Source organism: Taurulus bubalis (assembly GCF_910589615.1).
Source record: "Taurulus bubalis genome assembly, chromosome: 19".
In the NCBI taxonomy this organism is placed as follows: Eukaryota; Metazoa; Chordata; class Actinopteri; order Perciformes; family Cottidae; genus Taurulus; species Taurulus bubalis.
In genome coordinates, this window is record NC_136607.1 from 10,091,786 (window position 1) to 10,114,040 (window position 22,255).

The 22,255-nt window shown below is 40.5% G+C and overlaps 1 protein-coding gene across 1 annotated transcript; it reads left to right on the top strand.

The window, feature by feature from the left end:
- Window positions 1–1,447: 1,447 nt before the first annotated feature.
- On the top strand, window positions 1,448–11,110 carry camkk2 (calcium/calmodulin-dependent protein kinase kinase 2; the record flags this gene model as incomplete). The annotated part of the gene is made up of 17 exons (XM_079235432.1): window positions 1,448–1,675; window positions 2,043–2,372; window positions 3,536–3,583; window positions 4,525–4,578; window positions 5,524–5,575; window positions 5,681–5,814; window positions 6,357–6,393; window positions 6,569–6,590; window positions 6,700–6,788; window positions 7,596–7,795; window positions 8,016–8,069; window positions 8,174–8,247; window positions 8,398–8,485; window positions 8,803–8,934; window positions 9,609–9,712; window positions 9,926–9,979; window positions 11,038–11,110. 17 exons carry the CDS (start codon window positions 1,448–1,450, stop codon window positions 11,108–11,110), a joined length of 1,773 nt encoding a protein of 590 aa, XP_079091558.1.
- Between the last annotated feature and the right edge of the window lie 11,145 nt (window positions 11,111–22,255).

The window sequence follows — 22,255 nt, forward strand, 5'->3', positions numbered from 1 at the left end:
GTGGAACAAGTCCAGATTCTGCAGAACGAGCTGTATCTCCTTATGTTTCACAGCTAGTGAGCAGCATCTCTGATTGTTTTTTCCACACGCTTTCATTATACCCACAACGTGGTTCCTGCTGGCCAGTCAAACACTGTGTGCTCCAGCTGTGTGCAAAGGTAATTAAGCCAGGTATGTCGCAGTTGATTTATGTTCCTGCATAAAACAGAGAGAAATTCACCAGGCATCAGGAAAGTAAAGACAGTATAGGCTTGTGGTTTATAAATAATTGTTCTTCCTACTTGCATAACATTTGTTCATTTGTTAAGGCCTCCCTCAGTTATGTGAAGTGTTTGTTTCATGCACTAACGCAGGATGTTGGTGTTGAATATGGTCTTGGGACGACATATTTTCGGAGGCCGACCCCAGAAGTCATTCTTCTGGTTCCCCTGACAAAAAGCCAATGGGATTTTTGAATTTGGATTTTGGATTAGTGCAGAAAATACAATCTGTGGCAAGCAAACATTTACTCTTCTTACAGGTTACGGAAACGCAGCAATGCAAACTCATTTCCAGGTTTAAGGACAAAATCACAAACTGAATGAGTAACCTTATCGCCAGGTGCACTCTGATCTGTCAGGAGCGTCATTAATCTATATTTGTTTATGTTTGCAGACATTATAGTTAGTCTGTGTAAATGTGTTACCTTTCAACTTCCTCAAGTTGATCAAGATAATTGTTAGTAAACTGCATGCTCTATAACTTTGGACTGGGACGGTAGCAGGTCAGACTGGCCTGTAACGGACAGTTCACCCAAAAATCAAATAAGTAAATCCATATTTGTATTGTTGTGAGGACTGCTTACATGTAGCTTGAGTAACTGGGTCATGATTTCTGGAAAGAGACATAGCTGTTGAGTTTTTGATTTGTATTTTTTTGGCACCACAAGCCAAGTGCCAAATAGTCCCATTATACTAGAGAGAAGGCAGACATCTTGACAGCCAATATCTCCAAAACTAAGCAACTCGCACCAAAACGTTTGCGGGGAAGTTTCCTTTTTAAAGGGCTCAGAGGGCAAAGGATCTCGAGAACAAGTGTTGCACTCGAGGGCATTAGTTCGAAGACATCTTCCATGGTGAGATGGGTAAATGCTGTTGTGACACACATTTAACCAGAGGAGAGACACTGTTGGACACTGTTGGTTCTGTGAGTTGGCGTCTGATGACACCAAGAAGGATGCAGAGTCACAAGCTGGTGTAGTGGATGCTTGCGGAGGCAGGGGCTTGTAATATCACTGTTATTAATATGAATTCAAGAGAGTAGTACTCTCTTTTAGGGTAGCTATTGTGCAATTGTTCTCCACATGTATTTTTTTATTCTGCAATCTGCTCTTGTGTCTTAGGCACCAATTCCCCCCGCGGCTCCCATCTGATGGAGCAGTGGTTTACAGTCTTTGTGAAGAGGCACCATGTTCCCCTGTCATGTAACCCCCTGGCCCACCGCTGAACCACCAGCCTCCTGTGGTCATGCCGCCCCAGCACAGCCCTCACAACCTCTGCCTGATCTGCTGTGCAGCTGTCCCTCTCCGCCTTTGAACGCCCACTGCGAGACGCCCTCCCCAGACCCCATGGAGTCCCTCATCGTGGTCACGGAGTACGAACCCAGCAGGCCACCTGGAGAGGCTGCGCAGGAGGAGGTGAGATGAAACACTATATGTGTCAGATATGGAGCCTAATTGGATATTTGGGCTTCTGCAGAATGAAATAATTGCATGGCACATGATGGATGATACACGGTCATGTTTTTTTAAATGAGGTTTTCAGACTTATCAAATCAACATTTTGAAGTTATATTTTTAAGACCATGTAGGAAGTAAGTATTCTTACTTTAACATGATAGCCCATGCATATTTAAAAAAATAAATAAATCTGGATTTAGGGATCATGAGCATGATTCTGACACAGTCAACCAAGTTAATTGTATTAATGTTCTCTCTGTTATATTGGATTGTGTTATATTGTACAGGTATTACTGTTAATGTATTGTGATGTATCACAACTCAGGTAGAAGAAATGGACAGCTGTGAGACGCCCGAGCCAGCTTCCTCTGTGTCGGCAGCTTTCCGGACTCCCTCCTGCGACCTGCTGTCCCACACGGTTGGCCGGTCAGAGGCTCTGCTCCCCGAAAGGGGAAGATTAAACATGTCAGACCGGAAACTGTCTCTGCAGGAGCGCTCGCAATCTGCAACATCCCCCTGCAGCTCTCCGGGACTCAACGGGCGTCACATTTACCCGTCACTACCCTACTCTCCCATCACGTCGCCCCACTCCTCTCCACGCTTGCCCCGCCGGCCCACTGTGGAATCCCACAGTGTTTCCATCACAGACCTCCAGGTACGGTCACGCCTTGAGGCGAACACGGTTCCTGTGTTAAGAGTTTGAAATTTAAGGGGAAGTTGATATTGCTGCTTAAAATCTGTCCCAGATATTATAATCACAATGAAACCAAGTCGGTCAAGCAATTAGAAAAGTTAGCTAATTTGAGGCTCCTGCCAGTGTGATACTAATTGTGATTATATAATGCTCTCTGCACCATCTGACCACTTTATTCCCTGAAGGAGCGTTACACATGAATGACCAAACTGACCAATGTTCACACAGAGGCAGGCCAGCGCTCCTCTTGATCATCTGTTAGTTATCAAAATATCAGCATCACCACTGAAAGTAAGCAGAACTACATGTGCATTTGTCTTAAAAGCAGCAGCTCACTGGTTAAGACTGAGCTTTGTGGATGCAAAGGTAAGGTCTGACGGTCTCAGTAGATGTAGACAGTAGCTGTGATCCTAGTACCTGTAAATGTAGATAGAATCTCTCTTATGGGCTGCAGAGGCTGTCCTGTATTATATTCATAGCCTTGTTTGGCTTTCACTGAATCACCAATTTTAGATATGAAAAAGGTGACATATTTAGAAAAATATCCTCTTATGGTGGAACTTTGCCACTTGGTCTTTTAATAATCCAGTTCAGAGACCAACAATCAAATACATTTCATTTCAACATGTATTTTTTATGAAGAGCTGGTTAGTCAGTACATTGTTCGGTGTTTGCATGAATCATTCTCTGTAGGCCGGGTTCAGTTTGTTCTCACCACTCAATGTGTTCCTTCCTATCACTCACTGTTTCAAATCCACACTCACAAGAATAGAATACAGCTCAGGTTCCCCTAAAGACTACAAAATACACTACAAAGCACATCCCACCTCTCAAATCTCCAACCTGGGACAGTGATTGAACACAGAAACGGTGACGCCAGTTGGAAGACATCAGGCATATCTTGGGAACACGGATGTGCAAAATGCTGCACTTAAAAATGGAAACGTAAAAAGGAAAAATGAATTGAAGGGAAATTTGATGGGAAGGGTTTCATATGGCATTTTTAGGGAGAGCACATTTTGTAAGAATGCTTTTGATGTATCTCTGGTATCTGTGATTAAATTAGAAAATAAACAATTTTCTCTCTCTCTCTCTCTCTCTCTCTCTCTCTCTTTCTCTTCAAGGATTGCGTCCAACTCAACCAGTATAAGCTGAAAGATGAGATTGGAAAGGTACCATAAGAGACAGCTCACTGCGTGTAACCTTTCACTGACTCTTGCATGTCCTTCTCCCTGCCGCCTACTGCATGTCTGTCAAGTAACGCTGCACATCATCGAGGACACGCAGTAACTCTCTGCTCTCCCCTCTCCCGGCTGTCCTCATTTTCCAAACTCTGTGTAACCTCCCAGGCCATGGAAGAGTTGGATGCTGGGCGAGAGGCTGGTATAAATAGCGCTCTCTAAGGGTTGTGCCAGGCTTAGTGGATTCAAGTGTGTGTTTGTGTACTTGTGTGAACGCTTCAGATTGTAGGGGGTCATAAGACAGAATGTGCATGACTGCTGTGAGTTTCTGTGTGAAGATAGACATGTTAATGTGTGTGGTTTTGTGTTCCGATGAGACTATTAGAGCCCTTCAGGACTGCTGGAGAGGCTCCTGTTATCAGATCATCTCGGGGACAGGAGGATGAGCACTGTGCTGCCTCTCCAATCTGCTCCCCCAGCAGGAACAGAGCCTGCCCCCCCCCACCCTCTCTCTCTCTCTCTCTGTTTTTGGGCATGAAATTGTACACACAGGCTACTAATTGGGCCTAGTTTTTATCCTGCATTTCCTTTGTGTGTGTGTTTGTGTGTGTGTGCGCGTGCAGGGGAGCTTGATAGCATAAACCAGATCCAGTTTCCTTAATTAGCCTGAAATGAAAAATGAAAGAGAGAGGGAGAGATGATTTGAATTTCTCTGTTCTCACTTTGAAGCAGCTGGTACTCTTCCAGTGTACACTGTCAGCCCACGCACGTCCCTTTGTGTGTGTATGTTTGTGTATAGTTTCTCGTGTGTTTTTTGTATTTATTTAGATTGCTTCGCACATAGTGTGATAATTTATTTTCACATGAAGAATGACAGCTGCTCAAGCTCACTTTAATGGCTTCTGTTCTATTTGACTTATTCCCGAAACCAGGGCTCCTATGGTGTTGTCAAGCTGGCTTACAACGAGGACGACAACACATACTATGTGAGTTCTTGTTGCGCACACAAAATACAGATGTGATTTCCATTTATCCAATACCTCATAATTGTCAAACCCTTTTATGACATTTAGTGATTTCATGTGAATCTGAAATGTCATGAACATGTCTCCAGTTAATTGTGCCTCGCTGAGTACTGTGACAACACATCCGCTTGAAATTTTTGCTGTTCGAGATTATTGCAGCAATTCCCATCAAGCTGCATGATGTTGACAGGCAATGACATGGGGATTATTTTAATATTCCTCCCAAGTGACAAAGCACCACATGTCACATTCACTGATTATATCATTGCCATAATGACAGATGGCATTAAGCTATTAAAGTATATTTCCCCAGAAGAGGGACAATATCTACCGAACAATGTAGCTGTCACACATTGCGCTCTTTCTTCAACGCCGCCTCGATGGTTTAGCTTCGGTAATTGTTCAAGACCCACGCGCAGAGACAGACAAATCAAAGGCGGAGCAAGGAACACATACTTATGTTCTAAGATCTAGCAGTCAAAAATAAGTCGTTCGATGAGATGTTTGAAAGCATCTTTTATTTTGTGTCTATTGCTGTTTTCCCACTTCTCCAGTTTAATTGTTTTTTAAAGGAAAAACACTGTTTTACTGAGCTGTTTTATTTATGAGGAAGGAATGTACATTACATGCGTGTTTGTATTTAAATGGACTTTTACAAGTCCAGCTTTTAAAATCTTTTCTGCTGATGACGCTGGTCGGTAGTCATAAATACACAAAAGATGCTCACGGTGAGGAGAGACATCTATAGACGCAGGGATATTCATCTGTGGGTGTGTGAGTGGGTTCACTATCAGATATGCCTCACCTCCCTCTGCTGTGTCTTACTCTTCTCTTTTGTCTACCTTTCTGTTCATATGTTCTCTCTCACCCCCTCTGTCCAAATCCATCTGCTGTTTTCTCCTGTAGGCAATGAAGGTGTTGTCCAAGAAGAGGCTGATGAGGCAGGCAGGCTTCCCACGTAAGTCTGGAGCCAGATGGTTGAAACAGCAGAGAGCACAACGCTCCAGTTGTACATGAACACTGTACACCAATTCTGAAACCCGGTCCCTCTCTCCTCCGCCAGGGAGACCCCCCCCTCGTGGAGCCAAGGCAGCCCCTGAGGGCCCCCCTCAGCCCAAAGGGCCCCTGGAGCGGGTCTATCAAGAGATTGCCATCCTGAAAAAGCTGGATCATTCTAATGTGGTGAAACTAGTAGAGGTAGGTGCTGTTAATACATTTTGATTTATTTTTAACTTAATTGGCTTTAATTTCAGGGAGAACAAGTGCAGGTATTAGATCAAATAATAAAACAGGGCCATCGTATCTGAGTGACAAAAGTCCTACTCAAGCTAAAACAATTTGATTGCGCCTCTTCTCTCTAAAGAGCAACAGAGCCATGTTGCCAACTCACTTATGGAACAATTTGGAAAGAAGCATGCTTTATTTCACATTTCATGTTTGCATTTTGCTCATTCAAACACATCCACACAAAGAGGAAGCAATGACTGAAACCTCCCGGCTCTTTAAAGAGCCTCAAATACAACAAAACTGTGCACGTGTATTTATTTTGGCTGCATACAAAAGATGATGATTGTGTGTGTGTGTGTGTGTGTGTGTGTGTGTGTGTGTGTGTGTGTGTGTGTGTGTGTGTGTGTGTGTGTGTGTGTGTGTGTGTGTGTGTGTGTGTGTGTGTGTGTGTGTGTGTGTGTGTGTGTGTGTGTGTGTACACTAATTTCCATTTCTCTGTCATTTGGTGCCAGGTTTTGGATGACCCCAGCGAGGACCATCTGTATATGGGTACGTTGTGGCCAGACAGTCAGCCCTCAGAACAACACATAGACATGCACGCACACACACACACACAGTCGTGCAATATATTTAAAAGCCAACTTAAAAGATGCTTTTTTTTTAGTTTGTTTGTGTCCTTGTAACTGAAAAGCTTTCATCAACCTAATCTGTGTTTCTGTCACAGTATTTGAGCTGGTCAAGCAAGGGTAAGCTAAGCCTCTTTTATGTTAATGATTGTGTCACTGGAATGAGCTCCATCTCATTAGTTATGATTGCTAATTGTGTGTGTTTGTGTTTATGTATTTATGTATTCAGGGCTGTGATGGAGGTGCCGTCAGATAAACCTTTCAGTGAGGACCAGTCACGCTTTTACTTCCAAGATCTGCTCCGGGGAATCGAGTATTGTGAGTCTTCCAAACCTCCTTTTGCACAAGCATATCTATACCTATCATATTTTACTCACTGTGGCATTGTTTTTCACTACAACATATAAGCCCTGCACCTTTATAGAAACAGCACGTTAATGGCTAGAAGCAGGGAGAATTAAATAATGTATTTTGTGCAGTAAAACACAGTATTGGAATTTCATCAACCATAAAAAAGAAAACATGCACAATTAATGTCTCTGAAGACGAAGCTTGTTTGTATCTAGATCTGCCCTCATCCCACAATTCTACCACGACATTATAGTGCTTCGTCTGTGCTTTTCTTGACTCGAGCCACCCTCAAGGCTCATTTCACATCAGCTCAGGAGCTCTTAATGTATTTCAGTGTAGGAGAAGAGGTTTTGCACAGAGTGTCGTCTAGGAGACTAGAGAGAGAGAGAGAGGTAGGCCTCTGCACCAGGGACACTGAAACTGTCAGGACCTTCATTTTGATTTCCTTATTAGTAATGGTAAGTGGACAAGGCTCGTTAGTTAGTTTAATAAATACAGTTTGATGGCTGTATTAGCTGAAACGTTATCCAACATCCTTTCTAAGTGCACTGCCAGCGTGCCAGAGATCCCTGCACATTGAACCACACCATTTTTATTTTTACCAATAAGCCAACAACTGATTTGTTTACAAATGAAAATAAAAATACTGAGAAGGTATGATTTTTTATTTTAACACCTCCTCTCTCCAGACTCTGTTGCACTGTAAGAGAATATTCACTCAAATGGTATATTGTTGCTGTAATCTCTTTGAATGATTTGTTTCCATTTCAACAGTACATTACCAGAGGATCATCCACAGAGACGTCAAACCGTCTAACCTGTTAGTGGGAGAAGACGGACACATCAAGATAGCAGACTTCGGAGTCAGTAACCAGTTTGAGGGGGCTGATGCTCTCCTGACCAGCACCGTGGGAACGCCTGCTTTCCTCTCCCCTGAGGCGCTCTCTGATACCAGAAAGAACTTCTCTGGAAAGGTGAAGGAACAGTCGGCTAACTCGTGCCCTCTGGGGTTTTTTGGCTGCTAAATCTATATTAATAATACATTTATCCTAGTTTGCATGTAGAATATACTGTCCTAGTTGTCATATTCAGAGGACATAATACATTTTGCTTGCACAGTGGTGGATTTCAACCATCATACAATGAAATAACAATTTTCTCACATAAAATCATGTTGTTTTGTTCTCCATGAAGGCGTTGGATGTGTGGGCCATGGGGGTGACACTTTACTGCTTTGTCTTTGGAGTGGTGAGTGTGCGCTTTGGCAAAAACAGAAACAGTAGATGCTGTGATTTGTGTTTGTTGTCTTGGAGATTCTCCTGAATGACTGCTTGTCTTTCTTTCAATCACAGTGTCCATTTATGGACGAGCGCATCCTTAGTCTTCATCAAAAAATTAAGACACAGCCTGTGGAGTTACCTGAGCGGTCAGTTCTGCTTCTCAAATCTTCGTCAAAATCACTGCCCAGCAGCTGTTTTTGACATGAATAAGAGGCGGCTTTACTTCGTCTTTTACTTTGCAAAATGTGATTTAAATGCCACTTAATCTGTAGCTGTGATTCGTTCTCTCTCAACAGTGCTGACATCTCAGATGATCTCAAAGATTTGTTGCTGAAAATGCTGGACAAGAATCCAGAGAGCAGAATATCAATCCCACAGATTAAGGTGAGGACTCTTTTTTTTTTTTTTAGCTGCTGATTCCCATTACTATGCATTTAAGTACATTTTATAATTCAGTAAACCACCTGACACATAAGTGTCTGAGTAAATGGGCCTGAGTGTACAGGATTTAGCGACATCTAGTGGTGAGGTTGCAGATTGCAACCAACTGAAACTTCTCCAGTGTGCCAAATGTGTCGGAGAACTACGGTGGCCCTGTCTAGAGCCAGTGTTTGGTTTGAAAGTCCTTCAATGATGTGAATCTTTGGAATCAAAATGAAAATGATGAGGAACACCAGTGTTCTCCTTATATTTGCGTTCAGGTGCACCCATGGGTGACAAGGCACGGTGCTGAGCCTCTGCCTCCTGAGGATGACAACTGTTGTATGCTAATTGAGGTGACCGAAGAGGAGGTGGAGAATTCTGTTAAACACATCCCCAGCCTGGCTACAGTGGTGAGTTAATGCACTTGTTAATGAACAACAGTCATTTCCACGTCTGATTTGTTCAAGTTAAATATCACCGTGTTTTACATTTAACAACCTAAAACTGTCAAATTTCACCTATTGAGAATGAATGCTTTTCAGATAAATTGCTAATTATTTCTCTCTACATTTGTATGGTATAAAAGTTCTTATATTACATTTATTTTCTGTGTCAGTCACATTGTACCACCCCCATACACCACTAACACCTACTTGATTACCCTCTCTGCACTTTGTGCTCGAGCTGCTGCATGACTCATTTAGTCGCTTTGATTTACTTTCATTAGTTTTCATTAGTTAATGCCAAATGCTGCGAAAGAATTAATCTGAAGCCTCTCAGTGCTTTCTTTTTTTAATAACTAGCAGTGAAGTGCTTCAGATAAAAGGACAGACACACCATGAATTATCAAAACAAAGTTTAAATGTAGATTCATCCATCCTTCAAATTCACCACATTTGTTGTCATGCTGCCATTCACCCAAATGCATGTCCTAGATGGTTTGAGTGCTGTCTGTTATTCTGTCAGACTATATAGATAGACTATAGCTTCTAGTAAAACAATGACACTCTTTAAGAAGTGTTGATGTTGAATTTCTGAGCATAGTTTTTGTATTAGTGTATTATCGTTCGCTATTCTTCTTCAGATCATGGTGAGAACGATGCTGAGGAAGCGCTCCTTTGGGAACCCCTTCGATTGGGGCCGCAAAGAGGACCGCAGCAGTTTGTGTGCTGCGGGGCCGACGATCAGGTAAGGATGGTTTGGAGACGCACTACAGACTCTAAACTCAGTACTCTTACTCTTGCAGTAATATTAGGAGTCAAAGTAGATGTCGCAGTGTGCTGTCACCGCCATATTCTCTCTTTGAGCTGCTGGGTTCTCTTATACTCGTATAAAGTGTAGCCGGCTAATGTTTGTCAAGTATCCTGTTATTATTTCTCTTCTCCCTCTCCTGCCCTGCAGGAAAGGCAGAGCAGGCAATGTGAGGTACTGCTACATTCATTGTAACCAAAGAAGGTAAATAACTTTAGGACATCTCCTGCCTGCTGTAGTACTGTTAAGTAAATAGTAGACTTTAAGACCCATGGCATGATATAAGCAGCTGTTTTCCTCATTATTGTTTTCAAAACTATTAAGTTTTTAAACTAGCCTGTGCTGTTTGAGTTATGTCTGATGGCGCTTTTGATGAAGCATGGGGTGTGTAGTGCAGCAACTCCCATCTGACTTTATCACAAATTATAGTCATTAAAACCATTTAAATAGCTTAATAAGTTATTAAATGCATAATTGAAAAATCTATTGGATGTTCATAATGACAAATGACTATTAGATCATTTGCATTATCTCCAAAAAAGCTAGCTGAAGCAAAATTTGACTACTTTGTATTAGCGAGGCCATGACAAGTGACCAGAGCTTATTCAATTCTGAGCACCTGATCTGTGGAAAAATTTAGAATAATACGGGGATGGACAAAATATCATGAGCCTATTGCAATTCAGTTTTATTTGACACTGTCAGAGAGGCGTCGATGCAATTTTGCAGCAACACTTGAGGTATTGTGTTGATTGGTGTTTTATTAAGTGTATAAATGTGAATGTGTAATGCGGCTAAATATAACAGTGTCACACTTATAACACGCCTGCAAATTAAATGAATGCTTGTCTGGCACACTCAAAACAAAAGTAGCGTTTTCAGTAGCAGTCACTCATTCATCATGAGCCCGCAGCATCCTTTTATCTCGATAATCACTTTGCATGAGCATCCAAAGGACCTGGAAATGAATAGTTCTTTGACATAGATAAGTAACTTATTTCATAGAATGTTCCCTTCCTCTCCCCATTTGTTTCCCTTTTCTTTATTTTGTTGAGTTTCCCCTTGTGTATGATGTGTAAACTCACCCAACAGCAATTCCTTCTTGCTGGCTGCTTCGCATTATGTTAAAATGTAATGGTTGGTTTCAGTTCCTCAACGTAGCTTCACAATATCTAATTCCTTCCTCTGCTCCGTGATACAGGATTGGCGGCAGGCGTAGAGCAGCGCTGTCACTAACGCTGTGTCTCTGGTGTGTTACTTAGGAAACAGGAGAGCGGCGATGGCATGAGGAGTGTGGACCTGCCCTACGTGGGAGAAGACGAGGCTCTTTCCTGATGCAGAGGGGTCATTATGCACGCTGGTAGCTGCCTGAAGGAACCACACAGCACGACACACCTTTACTCACAGTTTTTATACTGGCAGCCTGCACCTGTGTCCATTCCCTGGGAGGTGGACAACAGTGTCGGACGCAGAAGAAAAAAAAAAGAGAAATTAAGATCTAAAAGCAACAGTTGTATTTATTGTTCTCTTCTAAGGCTCCGTTTGGGGTTGTGGGACTTGTGACTGTCCCATGAGAGAATCCTCCTGAACATTGAACCTCTCTCGGCTCTTATTGCCCAACCCGCTCTCCGCCTCTTATCCTGCATGCATTTATTGTCATCGCATGCTTCGTCTCAGGCTTCAATTGTACAGTTTAGTGTTTTATTGTAGTTAGCCACATGCGTTTCTCCTTGTCTTTACTTGACAATTCGTTCAGGTACACAGGGCATGGGAGCCGGTGATGGTTAAGATGGTTGTCTTGACCATCACGTCGACATTCTCTTTAGGAGAGCAGGTTTCTTGACAATGATTGTCTGGTTCACTCTGCTTCGGAGTAGCAGTGCCCAGTTTTGTAACATATTTTCGGGTGAAGAATCTGTACAGTTTTCCCCAAATCAAAAAAGGGGAGTGAAAAAAAAGTTTACTTCAGAGAATGCATGTGTTTACGTTCCCAATGCAATGACTCTATAAGCTATTTCTAAAAAAAAATGCACCCTCATAGACACAGTTGTTTGATGCAATCTTTCCCCTGTGTTATGACGGCTCCCATTTACTGCAATCAATAGAACGCATAACAAACTGGTGATCTAGTGCTTTGTGAACAGTCAAATCCATCATTACTGCATTCAAGATAGCAATGAGAAATTAGATTTTCTTCTTTTGCAAAGCTAGTGCTTTTAGTAATTATTTTTCAAGGGAATATTGATATGATTTTTTGGTGTTTGCGTTATATTTTTTTTAATTGATAGAGCTACAACTAATATAGTATTAAAGGTCTTGATCTACCAAATGCATATGAGAAGAACAGAATGTGTTATTCTGTTTGCAATGGTTCGTTTCTCTCCAATTATTCGGACAAGCAAGGTTGTGCGTTGTAATACTGAGGAACAGAGTTTCAACGGTGTCATTTATTTATTTCACTAATTTATTTGTTTCAACTCTATTTGTGAATGTTCTGTTTTGTATTGTAATTATTTCTGGTGTTATTTTTAAAGCAGACATGTTCAGGACACCAAAAAAACGTGAATTATGTCTGATTTTGTAAAATATAGTACAATAACTTAAAGAAAACAAACCTTTAAACTATTTGTTCTTCATTGAACTCTGAGAGCTGGCTATCGAAGTAAGTTTTGAGATGGAAGCATAGTGCAGCTGCAGAGCTTTTGTACAAATCTATGCATGATATATCTGTAGAGGTGTTGACCTTAGAAAGTGTTGTCATCTTTGACAGGACGAGAAGGCCACTCTGCAAATATTTCAAATTCATTATAAAGTACTTTTCTATGTATTGATGTGTTTCACTTTAGATGATCCCAAAGCAGTAAATTTGCATTTTCCACTTTTCTTTCCTTTTGTTGATCTTATGTTTTAAGTATAAGTATAGATACAAGACATTTGATGAGTCTCCAACATAGACTATTGACACAATATGAATTATTAACATGTATTGCTTCCACACACTAATTACTTCAGCACTAATGTGTTTAATGTATGAGAAAGGGACTTTTTTAACTTACTAGCATGTCACTGAAGTGTCTGTTTTCTAAGACCAGTACTATGCATATAATGTGTTTCTCTGTCTGGTGCAGCGGCACATCGTCACGTACAGTGGCGAGGAGAGGAGGGCATATGTGGTTGACTGATTCTAATTTTGTGTTTAGTTTTTTTGCTGACCCAAAGTGTTTTCCAGAAAGATGTAATTAAGTTGTACTCCTTATTGTGGAGTGCTAAAAATAGAGACAGGCACTCTAGCTTTAAATTTCCATAACATCATTGTACTGTACTTCTAAAGGATGTAACTCGATGATGATGATCGCCAATGATCTTTTATTGCCCACGATTTAGCCCGAGAATTAATTGCAAAAATGTCTCAGTTTGTCTTATACTGTGAAATGTTCACCTCTTTTGCTTTCCACACATTTATGAGATTTGACATTCATTCATACTGTAAGTCTCTTTTGTCATCGAAGATAACATTTTAACCTTGAGGAAAACAACCGAGGTACTTTCCCTTTTGGTGTGAATATTTTGACCTCAACGACCAACAAGAATGAACTGAAGGACAGTTTGGGTGAAGAAAAGCTGTAAGATAAATATTTGATACATACAATATTTAAACTTGTAGTTTGTTTCAATACAGTCTTTGCTCATTATTGTCATAAGGGCCTGGCTAAGTTGTGAACCTTTATTGCTCACAGTTTTGCATTCAGCAGTGTAAATGTATTTAATTAAGAGCTTTGGGGTCTCTTTCCCCGAAATGCATGTCAACATACTGAACACATACCACTCTTCTGTCATAGCATGAAGGGTCCTTGGCAACAAAACGGGACCTTTAAATTAATTATTCTATACATACTGTATCTTCATCTTTGAATAAAATATTATTGCCTTTCTGGGATGTTCTTGGTCTGATTGTTGAGCTTTGTGATAACAGTTCCAGAAATACACCACCAGAGGGTGCTGTGCACCGCAACATTTCAGAAGCTGAAAGGCTCTTGAGAGCCTGAATAACACATTTTGTTCCTTTCTTGTATGTGATGACAGCTAATCCTCTACATCTGCTGTATTCTTCCAACTGCTTTAAATGTAATGCATTTAAACATCTACCTTCAAACTATGTTTTAGTTAGGGCCTTTTTAGATGTAGAATTCCCAGTTACCCAATACTGCCTATTCGCTGTTTAAAGAAGAGCATGCCAATCAGATGTCAAACTAGACAGCAGAATGAGGCTCATCGCAAGTCATGCATGTTTTTAGTAAATCTCACCTCTCCCTTCTTGACAGTCATAGACTGGCGTCGGGGCGTCGTCTCCTCATTGATGCTGGACAGGAAGTTCTGGGAGATCCGCAAGGCATCCTGCAGAAGCGGGTGGTCCGGGTGGCTGGTGGGCGTGTGTTTGAGCAAGTCCTGGAGTACAGTGGTAGATGTAGAAATATTAATTTTGTCCAGTTAAAAGAACACATATTCATTGTGTTATATGTGTTATATATATATATATATATATATATATATATATATATATATATATATATATATATATATATATATATATATACACATATACACACACACATATATATGAATAATGTTTTACTGTATTTATGTGCTCGGTATATTTTTGCTGAGTTTACTCAGTTTTTAATTCATGTTTCCACAAAAGGAAACCTGCATTTCAGTGTTAATACCTTAGTGACTTAAGTTGTAGTTCCACCAAATGACACTGGATGCTGACGTTAAGCAAACTGAAAATTGTGTGCAAGAAAATATAAGAAGAGTTTGACCATATCTATAGGCCAGTCAGACTTCAGTACACATGGATTTCTCTTTTTTTACTGTCAAATAAAAGAGAAATGCTGTTGAAATTAATTTATATGTTCATATATATAATAGTGCAACATATTTACATTGCCTCTCAGTGTTACCAAAGTCCATTTAGAAAAGGTTTCAATATGAAAATGAAATGTTGTTTTCAAAAGATTCATTATATGTTAAATAGTAGAAACAGTTGACAAATCCATGAGTCATAGACAAATAATGAAAAGATTGACAAACTCCTATCAGCTAAGTGATGCCTACATCTCCAGTTGTCCATGATATTTGTCTTAACGTATGGATACTCAGTAGCTGATATGTGCATTAAAGTTCATAGTCATTTATGGTGTAAAAAATATGTCAACGTGCAAGAATCTGACCTTCAGTCTCCACACTTCAAAGGGTTTCAGACATCATATGAAATACGGTGTGACACTGACCTCTTGTGCTAACTTCATAGCACTGCTGTTCCTCTGTTGACGTCAAAAGACCGCAAGGTCTTCATGGCTTTCAGGTTCTCAATTATGTTCCTTTATGAGTTGAGGAAATTGAATGAGAAATTTCGCCTCCAGCTTTAGTGTCGAAGGTTTTTGGTTAAAAGTTCATCCGTGATGCTATTGAGTTTCACAGAAAGATGAATATTGTATTATTATTAAATTATTATAGATTAAACACCCCAAAAAGCAGATTTGATACCAGAAAATACAGGGTGAAGTTATTTCTGTGCATAACATCCTAAGTGTAAGTTGAAAAAAGCCTCTGGGGCTGAAGCCCTCACAATTTAGGTTGAGAACCATGCAATGTCCATCCTATAAGAAGCAGGGCGAATGCAGTTCAGAGGCCATTTTGAGTCGTGAACTGTGGTGTTATGCCCCCGCTGGGGTACATAAGGGAGCCTAAAACTCCACATCAGCAAATGAGAAGTGCTGATTGTGACAGAATCGGAGCCTTCACTCTTCATGCTCAGTTAATTGTTTACCTGCTGCAGACTGCCAGAGGTAAAATGCACTAAAACAAAACAAAAAGCTGGTTCAGCATTCTGTAAAGCTGCACGCTCTTAGGTCTACTCCTGCAGGTGAGATGTTTTGCTTGAGAGGGAACCATTTCTTGCCTTTTCCATGTGTCCGTAGTGCGCCCAATTAAATCAAAAAGAAAGAGTATAACATCAAAAGTAAAGAAGCTAAAAAGGTAGAATAACGAGCAAAATAACCTTTCAATTAGTAGCAAAGTGAAACTAAATCAACTTGCTGCCAGTGCTACACTTGGAAATATTAAAGGAGTATGTGATTTATGCTACATGAAGCCTTTAAAGTGAGAAAGAACTCAAATGAGGCACTTGACACCAGTCATGAAGACTAAAGATACGTCTTTATCCCAGTAGCTGATGAATGGAAATGAAAAATGTGAAGCACCATCTCTTTGTTCACCTCACATTTGAAGAACTAAGTCGTTTTTGATGTTGTTTTTCAGTCTAGTCTGTTCACAAAACATTAATAATTATTTTATTAAAAATATATAATGTAACCTCTCTGACTTCTTATATGAAGGATAATGTTCAAACTGTTAGTGGACAAAAATCATTACACTTTTCCAAAAAGTGAAAATGGAAGTGGAGGAAATGACTCACACAAAGCTCAGTCACATACAGCAGAAATACACACTATCTCTTACTGAACATATTGTTAGCAGATGCTAAATTCCTCAGCCAGTTTGCATAAATCTGAGCCATATTTGAATTATAATCCAAATCTAATCCACTGGAATTTGAGGACGTGAAATGGTATCCTACATACATTGGATTCTTAGGAACTACAGCATGAGAGAAAAGTCTCAGTGCTTGTTCTGTGTACAATGTAGTGCCCTCTAACTCGACACAAAGGTCAAATAATCAATGTTTGAATTCAGAACATGTGGAGTTTTCTACACGGTACAATGCTGGTGTATAATATGATTGTTGCATACATATACTTGTGCATATATTTTCCACTCCACTGCAGTGAATTATTATGAAACAGTGAAGAAGCAGTTTCAATTAACTTTAATTTGAACAATCCTACCCCATATTGGCCAATAATATGACTCTAACATTCTGCATGAGTAGATATATAGATAGATAGATAGATAGATAGATAGATAGATAGATAGATAGATCGATAGATAGATAGATAGATAGATAGATAGATGGATAGATGGATAGATGGATAGATGGTTACTTTATTAATCCCACAAAGGGACATTTCTTCATAGGCGACCCATCAAAATAGGCCTTGTTATATAGATGAAGTAGTTAAGTGAATGAGCCCCACCATATTAAAGTGATAGCCTATAACATCTTACATTAATACATACAAATTATAATCCAATAATATAAAATAATGTTGCATTATACTGAAATGAGCCACTCTGCCTAATGGCCTACTTCCTTATTGTATCCTCATACTGTGGTGTTGCTACTTTACTGAAGTAACTAAATGTTCTGAATACTTCTTTCACTACTACTTCCATCACTGCGGCTGATCCTATAATATTTATCAAACGCACCCTTCGTAATTAGGTGGCGTCTTTAAACGTCTGCGTGTCTAAATCGAGGTGTGTTTGTGGATTCTTCTGGATCAGGTGAGTTTCCAGTCCCGCTGTGGATCACGTGAGACCGACAACGTCCTTCAACAAGCTCAGTCATCTATGTGCTGCTTTCACTAACATCTGAGAAGGTGGCTTATTGCTTCTGTCCAGCTGTTGTTTGTGTGTTTGCTATATTTGTGTTCTACTGGTTGATCATTTCTGCTTTCTGATAACTTAAGGAAACAACAGTATTTTTATTTTATTGTTTTTATATGTTTGTCTTTCATATTCTAATCTGCTGTCAGATTCTCTCTCTCTCTCTCTCTCTCTCTATCTGAATATATATATATATATATATATATATATATATACAATTAGGTAATTGTGCAGATACATTTTTCTTGGAGTGGCTCAGCTCCTTTATGTTCTGTTTGTTGTTTGGCATATGACACTTTCATATTGCTGATTTGCATTGTGAAGAAATGTTTATTCATGTATGAGTTTCATTATTGTTTTTTGCTGCATTGGTTTCTTAGCAACCCTTGTTAGCCTTTTTGATTTCGAGGCTCTCGTACAAATGCCTGATGGGAAAACTCATCGTGGCCATTGTCACACACATAAGGTGGCCAACTCAATATTTCTTCCTCGTATTCAGCTGAGCATCAGAGGAACATTTCATTTGTCAGCTTGCTTTACTGCTCTTCATGCCATAATATCTATATATCCATAATATACACCTGATCTCTTGTTTTGTGGTTGTTGCTGCTGCTGTATTGAGCTGCTTTCACCCATGTATTACTTGCTGGTCATCTGTTGCTATCAGGCCACGAGGGTGTCTGCTCTAAGCTGTGATTCTTATCCAAGGTGATGATTATCTGCTGCTTAGCTGATGTGTCATAGCCTGCTGCTGCACTTCGAGCAGACTTGTGTGCATCTGCAGCAGTATGACCCCGCAGTTTGGTTGGCCATGCGTTCTCACAGACTAGAGTCCAGATAATAGCTGGTGTGTGACTCATGGTTTTGCTTTGGAAGTGTGTTATCGTCATACTTCGCTGTGCTGAGCTCTGTGTGTCAGAGTGATGCAAAAATATCAAATTAATTATCTAAATTATCTCTCTTTCTACTCATCAGTACCCCCCTCCCACCAGGAGTTCTCTAACATCTTTATCTCTATGTTAGTGGTACATATGCTGTAAGGAAAGAATGAGAGTGCTGACTGCCATTTTGAAGGAGTTTAGCAATTCTTTAAACCCTCATTATATTTTATGTTTTGTCTTCATGACTGTAATTCAGAGGCATGGTGTGACCTTACAGTACCTTTTTTATTTTAATTTGATTTTGAACGTATTAATGTCTTGCCTGCCATTATTATCAAGACGAAGAAACCTTCTGAAGCTGTAATTTGGTGCTGTGAGCTAAATGCTAATATAGGAGGATTATCATGTTCACATTCTTAGTTTAGCCTGTAAGCATGCCAAAATTAGCTAATTAGCACTGAGCAATAAGTACAGCTAAGGCTGAAATTAGTTTTGTCAGTATTTAGGTCATAAACCATAAGTATTTGATGAGGGAAACTTTTGACCTGATGACCACAAGAATCCAGAACCTCCTTGCTTCACAAGCCAAGTAAAGGATCTGAATACTTCCTCCACCACTGGTAAATGCAGACACAAATACCAATTGTATGACGTAATAACACATGTCCTAATATCATATTCATCAATGCAGGCACGGCCTCTTCATGCACCATGCAGTCTGTCGCCTCAGGAGGTGCCATGCAGATGTGCTTTCTGACCTTGAAACACTCAAGAGAAGAGCTTAAGATAACAGCGTCTTTGAGTACTGCTCCTGCCATGGGACGCTCACTTCCATAAGCTGTCTGCGTTTACATAAAGTTGAACTCTCGTCTCTTTACACACATATTTGTGCATTTGACTTAACCCTTTCTTCTCCGTGTAAATGAAAAGAATCTGTCATGTTTGTGTCTGCCACATACAAGAGAGGAAGGAAGGGGAGTTTATGAATCTTTTAGACAATCAGTGCAGACTGTGGACAGTTCTGAATGCACTGCAGTTGAGTATTAACAAACTGTCTGTGATATTTGCAAACAAATGCTAATTCTAATTTGAGTGGAGAAAAGAGAAGAAGAAGGAGGTGGAAAATCGGTGTACACAAGACGGAGTGCATGAAAGGCAAGTGCATGGAGATTAGGGATCGAGACGTTTCTGGGACGAGGAGATAAGGCTCTGCACTACTTTCTGTGTATCAAGAAGGCCTCATCTGCATTTCTGCATACTAAGTTGCACCAAAGACAAAATAATTAAAAATAAGTGTTGTTTTTGTTTACATCTCTCTCTTTCTGTCTCCCTGTGCTTCCAAGTTATTTGTGGCACTGAGTCTGAAGTGAGTTTAATTTCACACAGAAATAAATCTGTGCGTTAAATCACCTCTTTACATGATGGATTTTTTTTCTTCACCTCTTCATTATGAACTTCTCTACCACATTTCTCCACTCTACAGCAAGTATAGACAGTATAGACAGCCACTTGGTAAAGGTTGGGCTGTTAACTTCTCTCCGAGCTTTTCATTTGACCTGTGCACTGACCTTGTACCGACTACAGTTCACACAAGTGGAAATCTCACCACGCAATACAACCAGTGAGATTCTCTTGTGCAGCACTGCTGTGGCAAAGGCGTCTACAGGGAAATGAACCGTATTCATGTGATTTAAAATTGAACCAGAGCACTTTGCAGCAGTTGATCCAGGTGTAAGAAGTTCACTAAAACATAAAATGGGTTTGCAATGCAGAGACGGGGGCGAAGTTATGTAACAAAGAGTGGTGACGACATTAGAGTTTCATCTGTGTTGTTTTGGATAATTGGTGAAGTGGAGTGTCATCGAAATAAGAAATTAGCTTCACTCTTTTTCTTTGCAGAAGTCCTATCAAACTGCAGTCTCCCATGTCTTTAAGCTCAAGTTCTTTTTAACACAATGTAATGAAACAAAAGGTCAGATCTGAGAGACCTTACTCCTGTTTTGTTTGCTTGTTTACCAGTGAGTGAAATGAAAAGGCAAATAATACAACACAGACTGAGAGAGACAAGTAGACACATTTGTGCATCTTTAATTAGATTTTCGGTAGTTCATTTTTTTTTTTTGCTGAAGAAGAAAACAAGAAAGCTCTCTCAAACTCCTGAGTCAGAGTGCTCTTCACATCACGGTTAGTTCAGCCCAGTAAATTCAAACGGAGGATTAATTACCAGTAAGTTCTTTATAGCCTGGATATGATATATTTTTTTGTGATGTTTTCTATGGCATAAGAAAAACACTTTCTGAATCGATTGAATCCATCACATCACTGCGTTGCTTTAAATTAACCAGTGTCCGTGTTTCTGATCGGAAAATTATACCAGGGTGTAAAGTTCCATTAAACGTAGCAGCTGTTGAGGGCACATCTTTGAGAATTCGGCAGCTTAATGCTTCTGCTGGAATTAAAATGGCTCTATGATATGACAGGTTGTCTGAGTGTTGGATTTTAAATCTGGAGTGAAAACATGTAGTGCGTGACTCAGGCTGAGAGAGCACTTGTCTGTGCCAGACAAACTGTAGGCCAACACTGCAATGTCAGAGAGAGGGCAAAAGCAAATAAAAACCAGAGTTCTGCTCGTGGAGAGATGGAGAGCACTCCAGTGAGACTGGTTGACTTAAACACAAAAAGCCTGCACATAAAATGCTCCAAATATTAACACATCCACACAAATAATGACGAATGGAAAAGTATTTACCATACACAGTGAAGAGTATCTTTGCCTATGTGTGTGTGGGTGGGTGTGTGTGTGTGTTTTATACGTTTGTGTGTGAAATGTATAACGCAGGGCTGGGGCAACTGAAATCTATTAAAATCTAAAATGTTTTTCCTCGTGCACTCTGTAAACTATCTGCACACAAATCACCTACGCGAACACTCAATGACTGGTTTTAAAATCACGATCGGCAGCATGTTTCGCTGACATTCAGGGGCCGTTGTCATTGTGGGACACTGCTGTGATTGGCCGAGCAGTGAGCCATGGCGTGACTTAGCAACGTCTCCTTGGATTGCTGCCACATTCGAAGTATTGCGGCTCAAATGTCAGCATTAAAAAAAAAAAAGAAATGTAGAATGTAGCATTAAAAAAAAGCACAAAAGACTCAATACTCTGGTATCAGCTCATTTCTTAGGTTGACACATTTAAGCAATTCTGTCTCAATCGGAGCCTTTAGTGGAAACGTGTCAACCTGAGAAATCAAATGCAAAGAATTGTTTGTGCTTTGAGTGTCACTGTCCCAGTTTAGATGTTGTTACATGAAGCAAATGAAGTTCTTATTAAAAGAGGGTCATGCGATCAGTGGCGTGTGTCAGTGTGTCTGTGAGTGAGTGAGTGTGCAGCTCTGTGTTTGTCCATAGTTAATCTCACATTCTGCTGCAGCAAACTGCGTAATATTTTGGGTTGCCAGTGGTTGCTGTGACTATATGGACTGCCTGCTGACTCCTCACTCACTACTCATAATTGGCCTCTACTGAGCTGACCTTTCTAGTTTAGCGCTGCAGTTCCCCAACAAAAACCGGAGTCCTACGCTTGCCATAATACAACGTGATAGCATGTATGGTAAATGTATCAGGCCGAAGCTGAGAGAACCCTGGTTTCAGACTGCTGTCCAGCTGTAGGCTCAGCGCTGCTCTCCACATTTAACCATCCTTAATCTATGTGAGACGGCTCTGGTCACTCAGGTGGTGCGACGGTCGCGTTCACAGACACACACTCAACGCATATTTCTGTCCTTTTAACTAGCTGACACCTGGCAGGGGCAGCAGATGGCTGTTAACAGTTTGAACTCCTGGCAGATCTGTTTAATTCGGAGAACTCCGGTCCTTTAGACTGGATCACAGCCCGGGGAAGTGAGCGGTGGCGGAAGCTCGTTTGGCTGCCATTAAGAGTGTTTGGCAGAAAGTGAGAGCAGCTGGCGCCCGTGACAGGGGCCAACTAAGTGGCCCGAACCTTCTGCAAAAGAGCAGGCGGGATCAATAG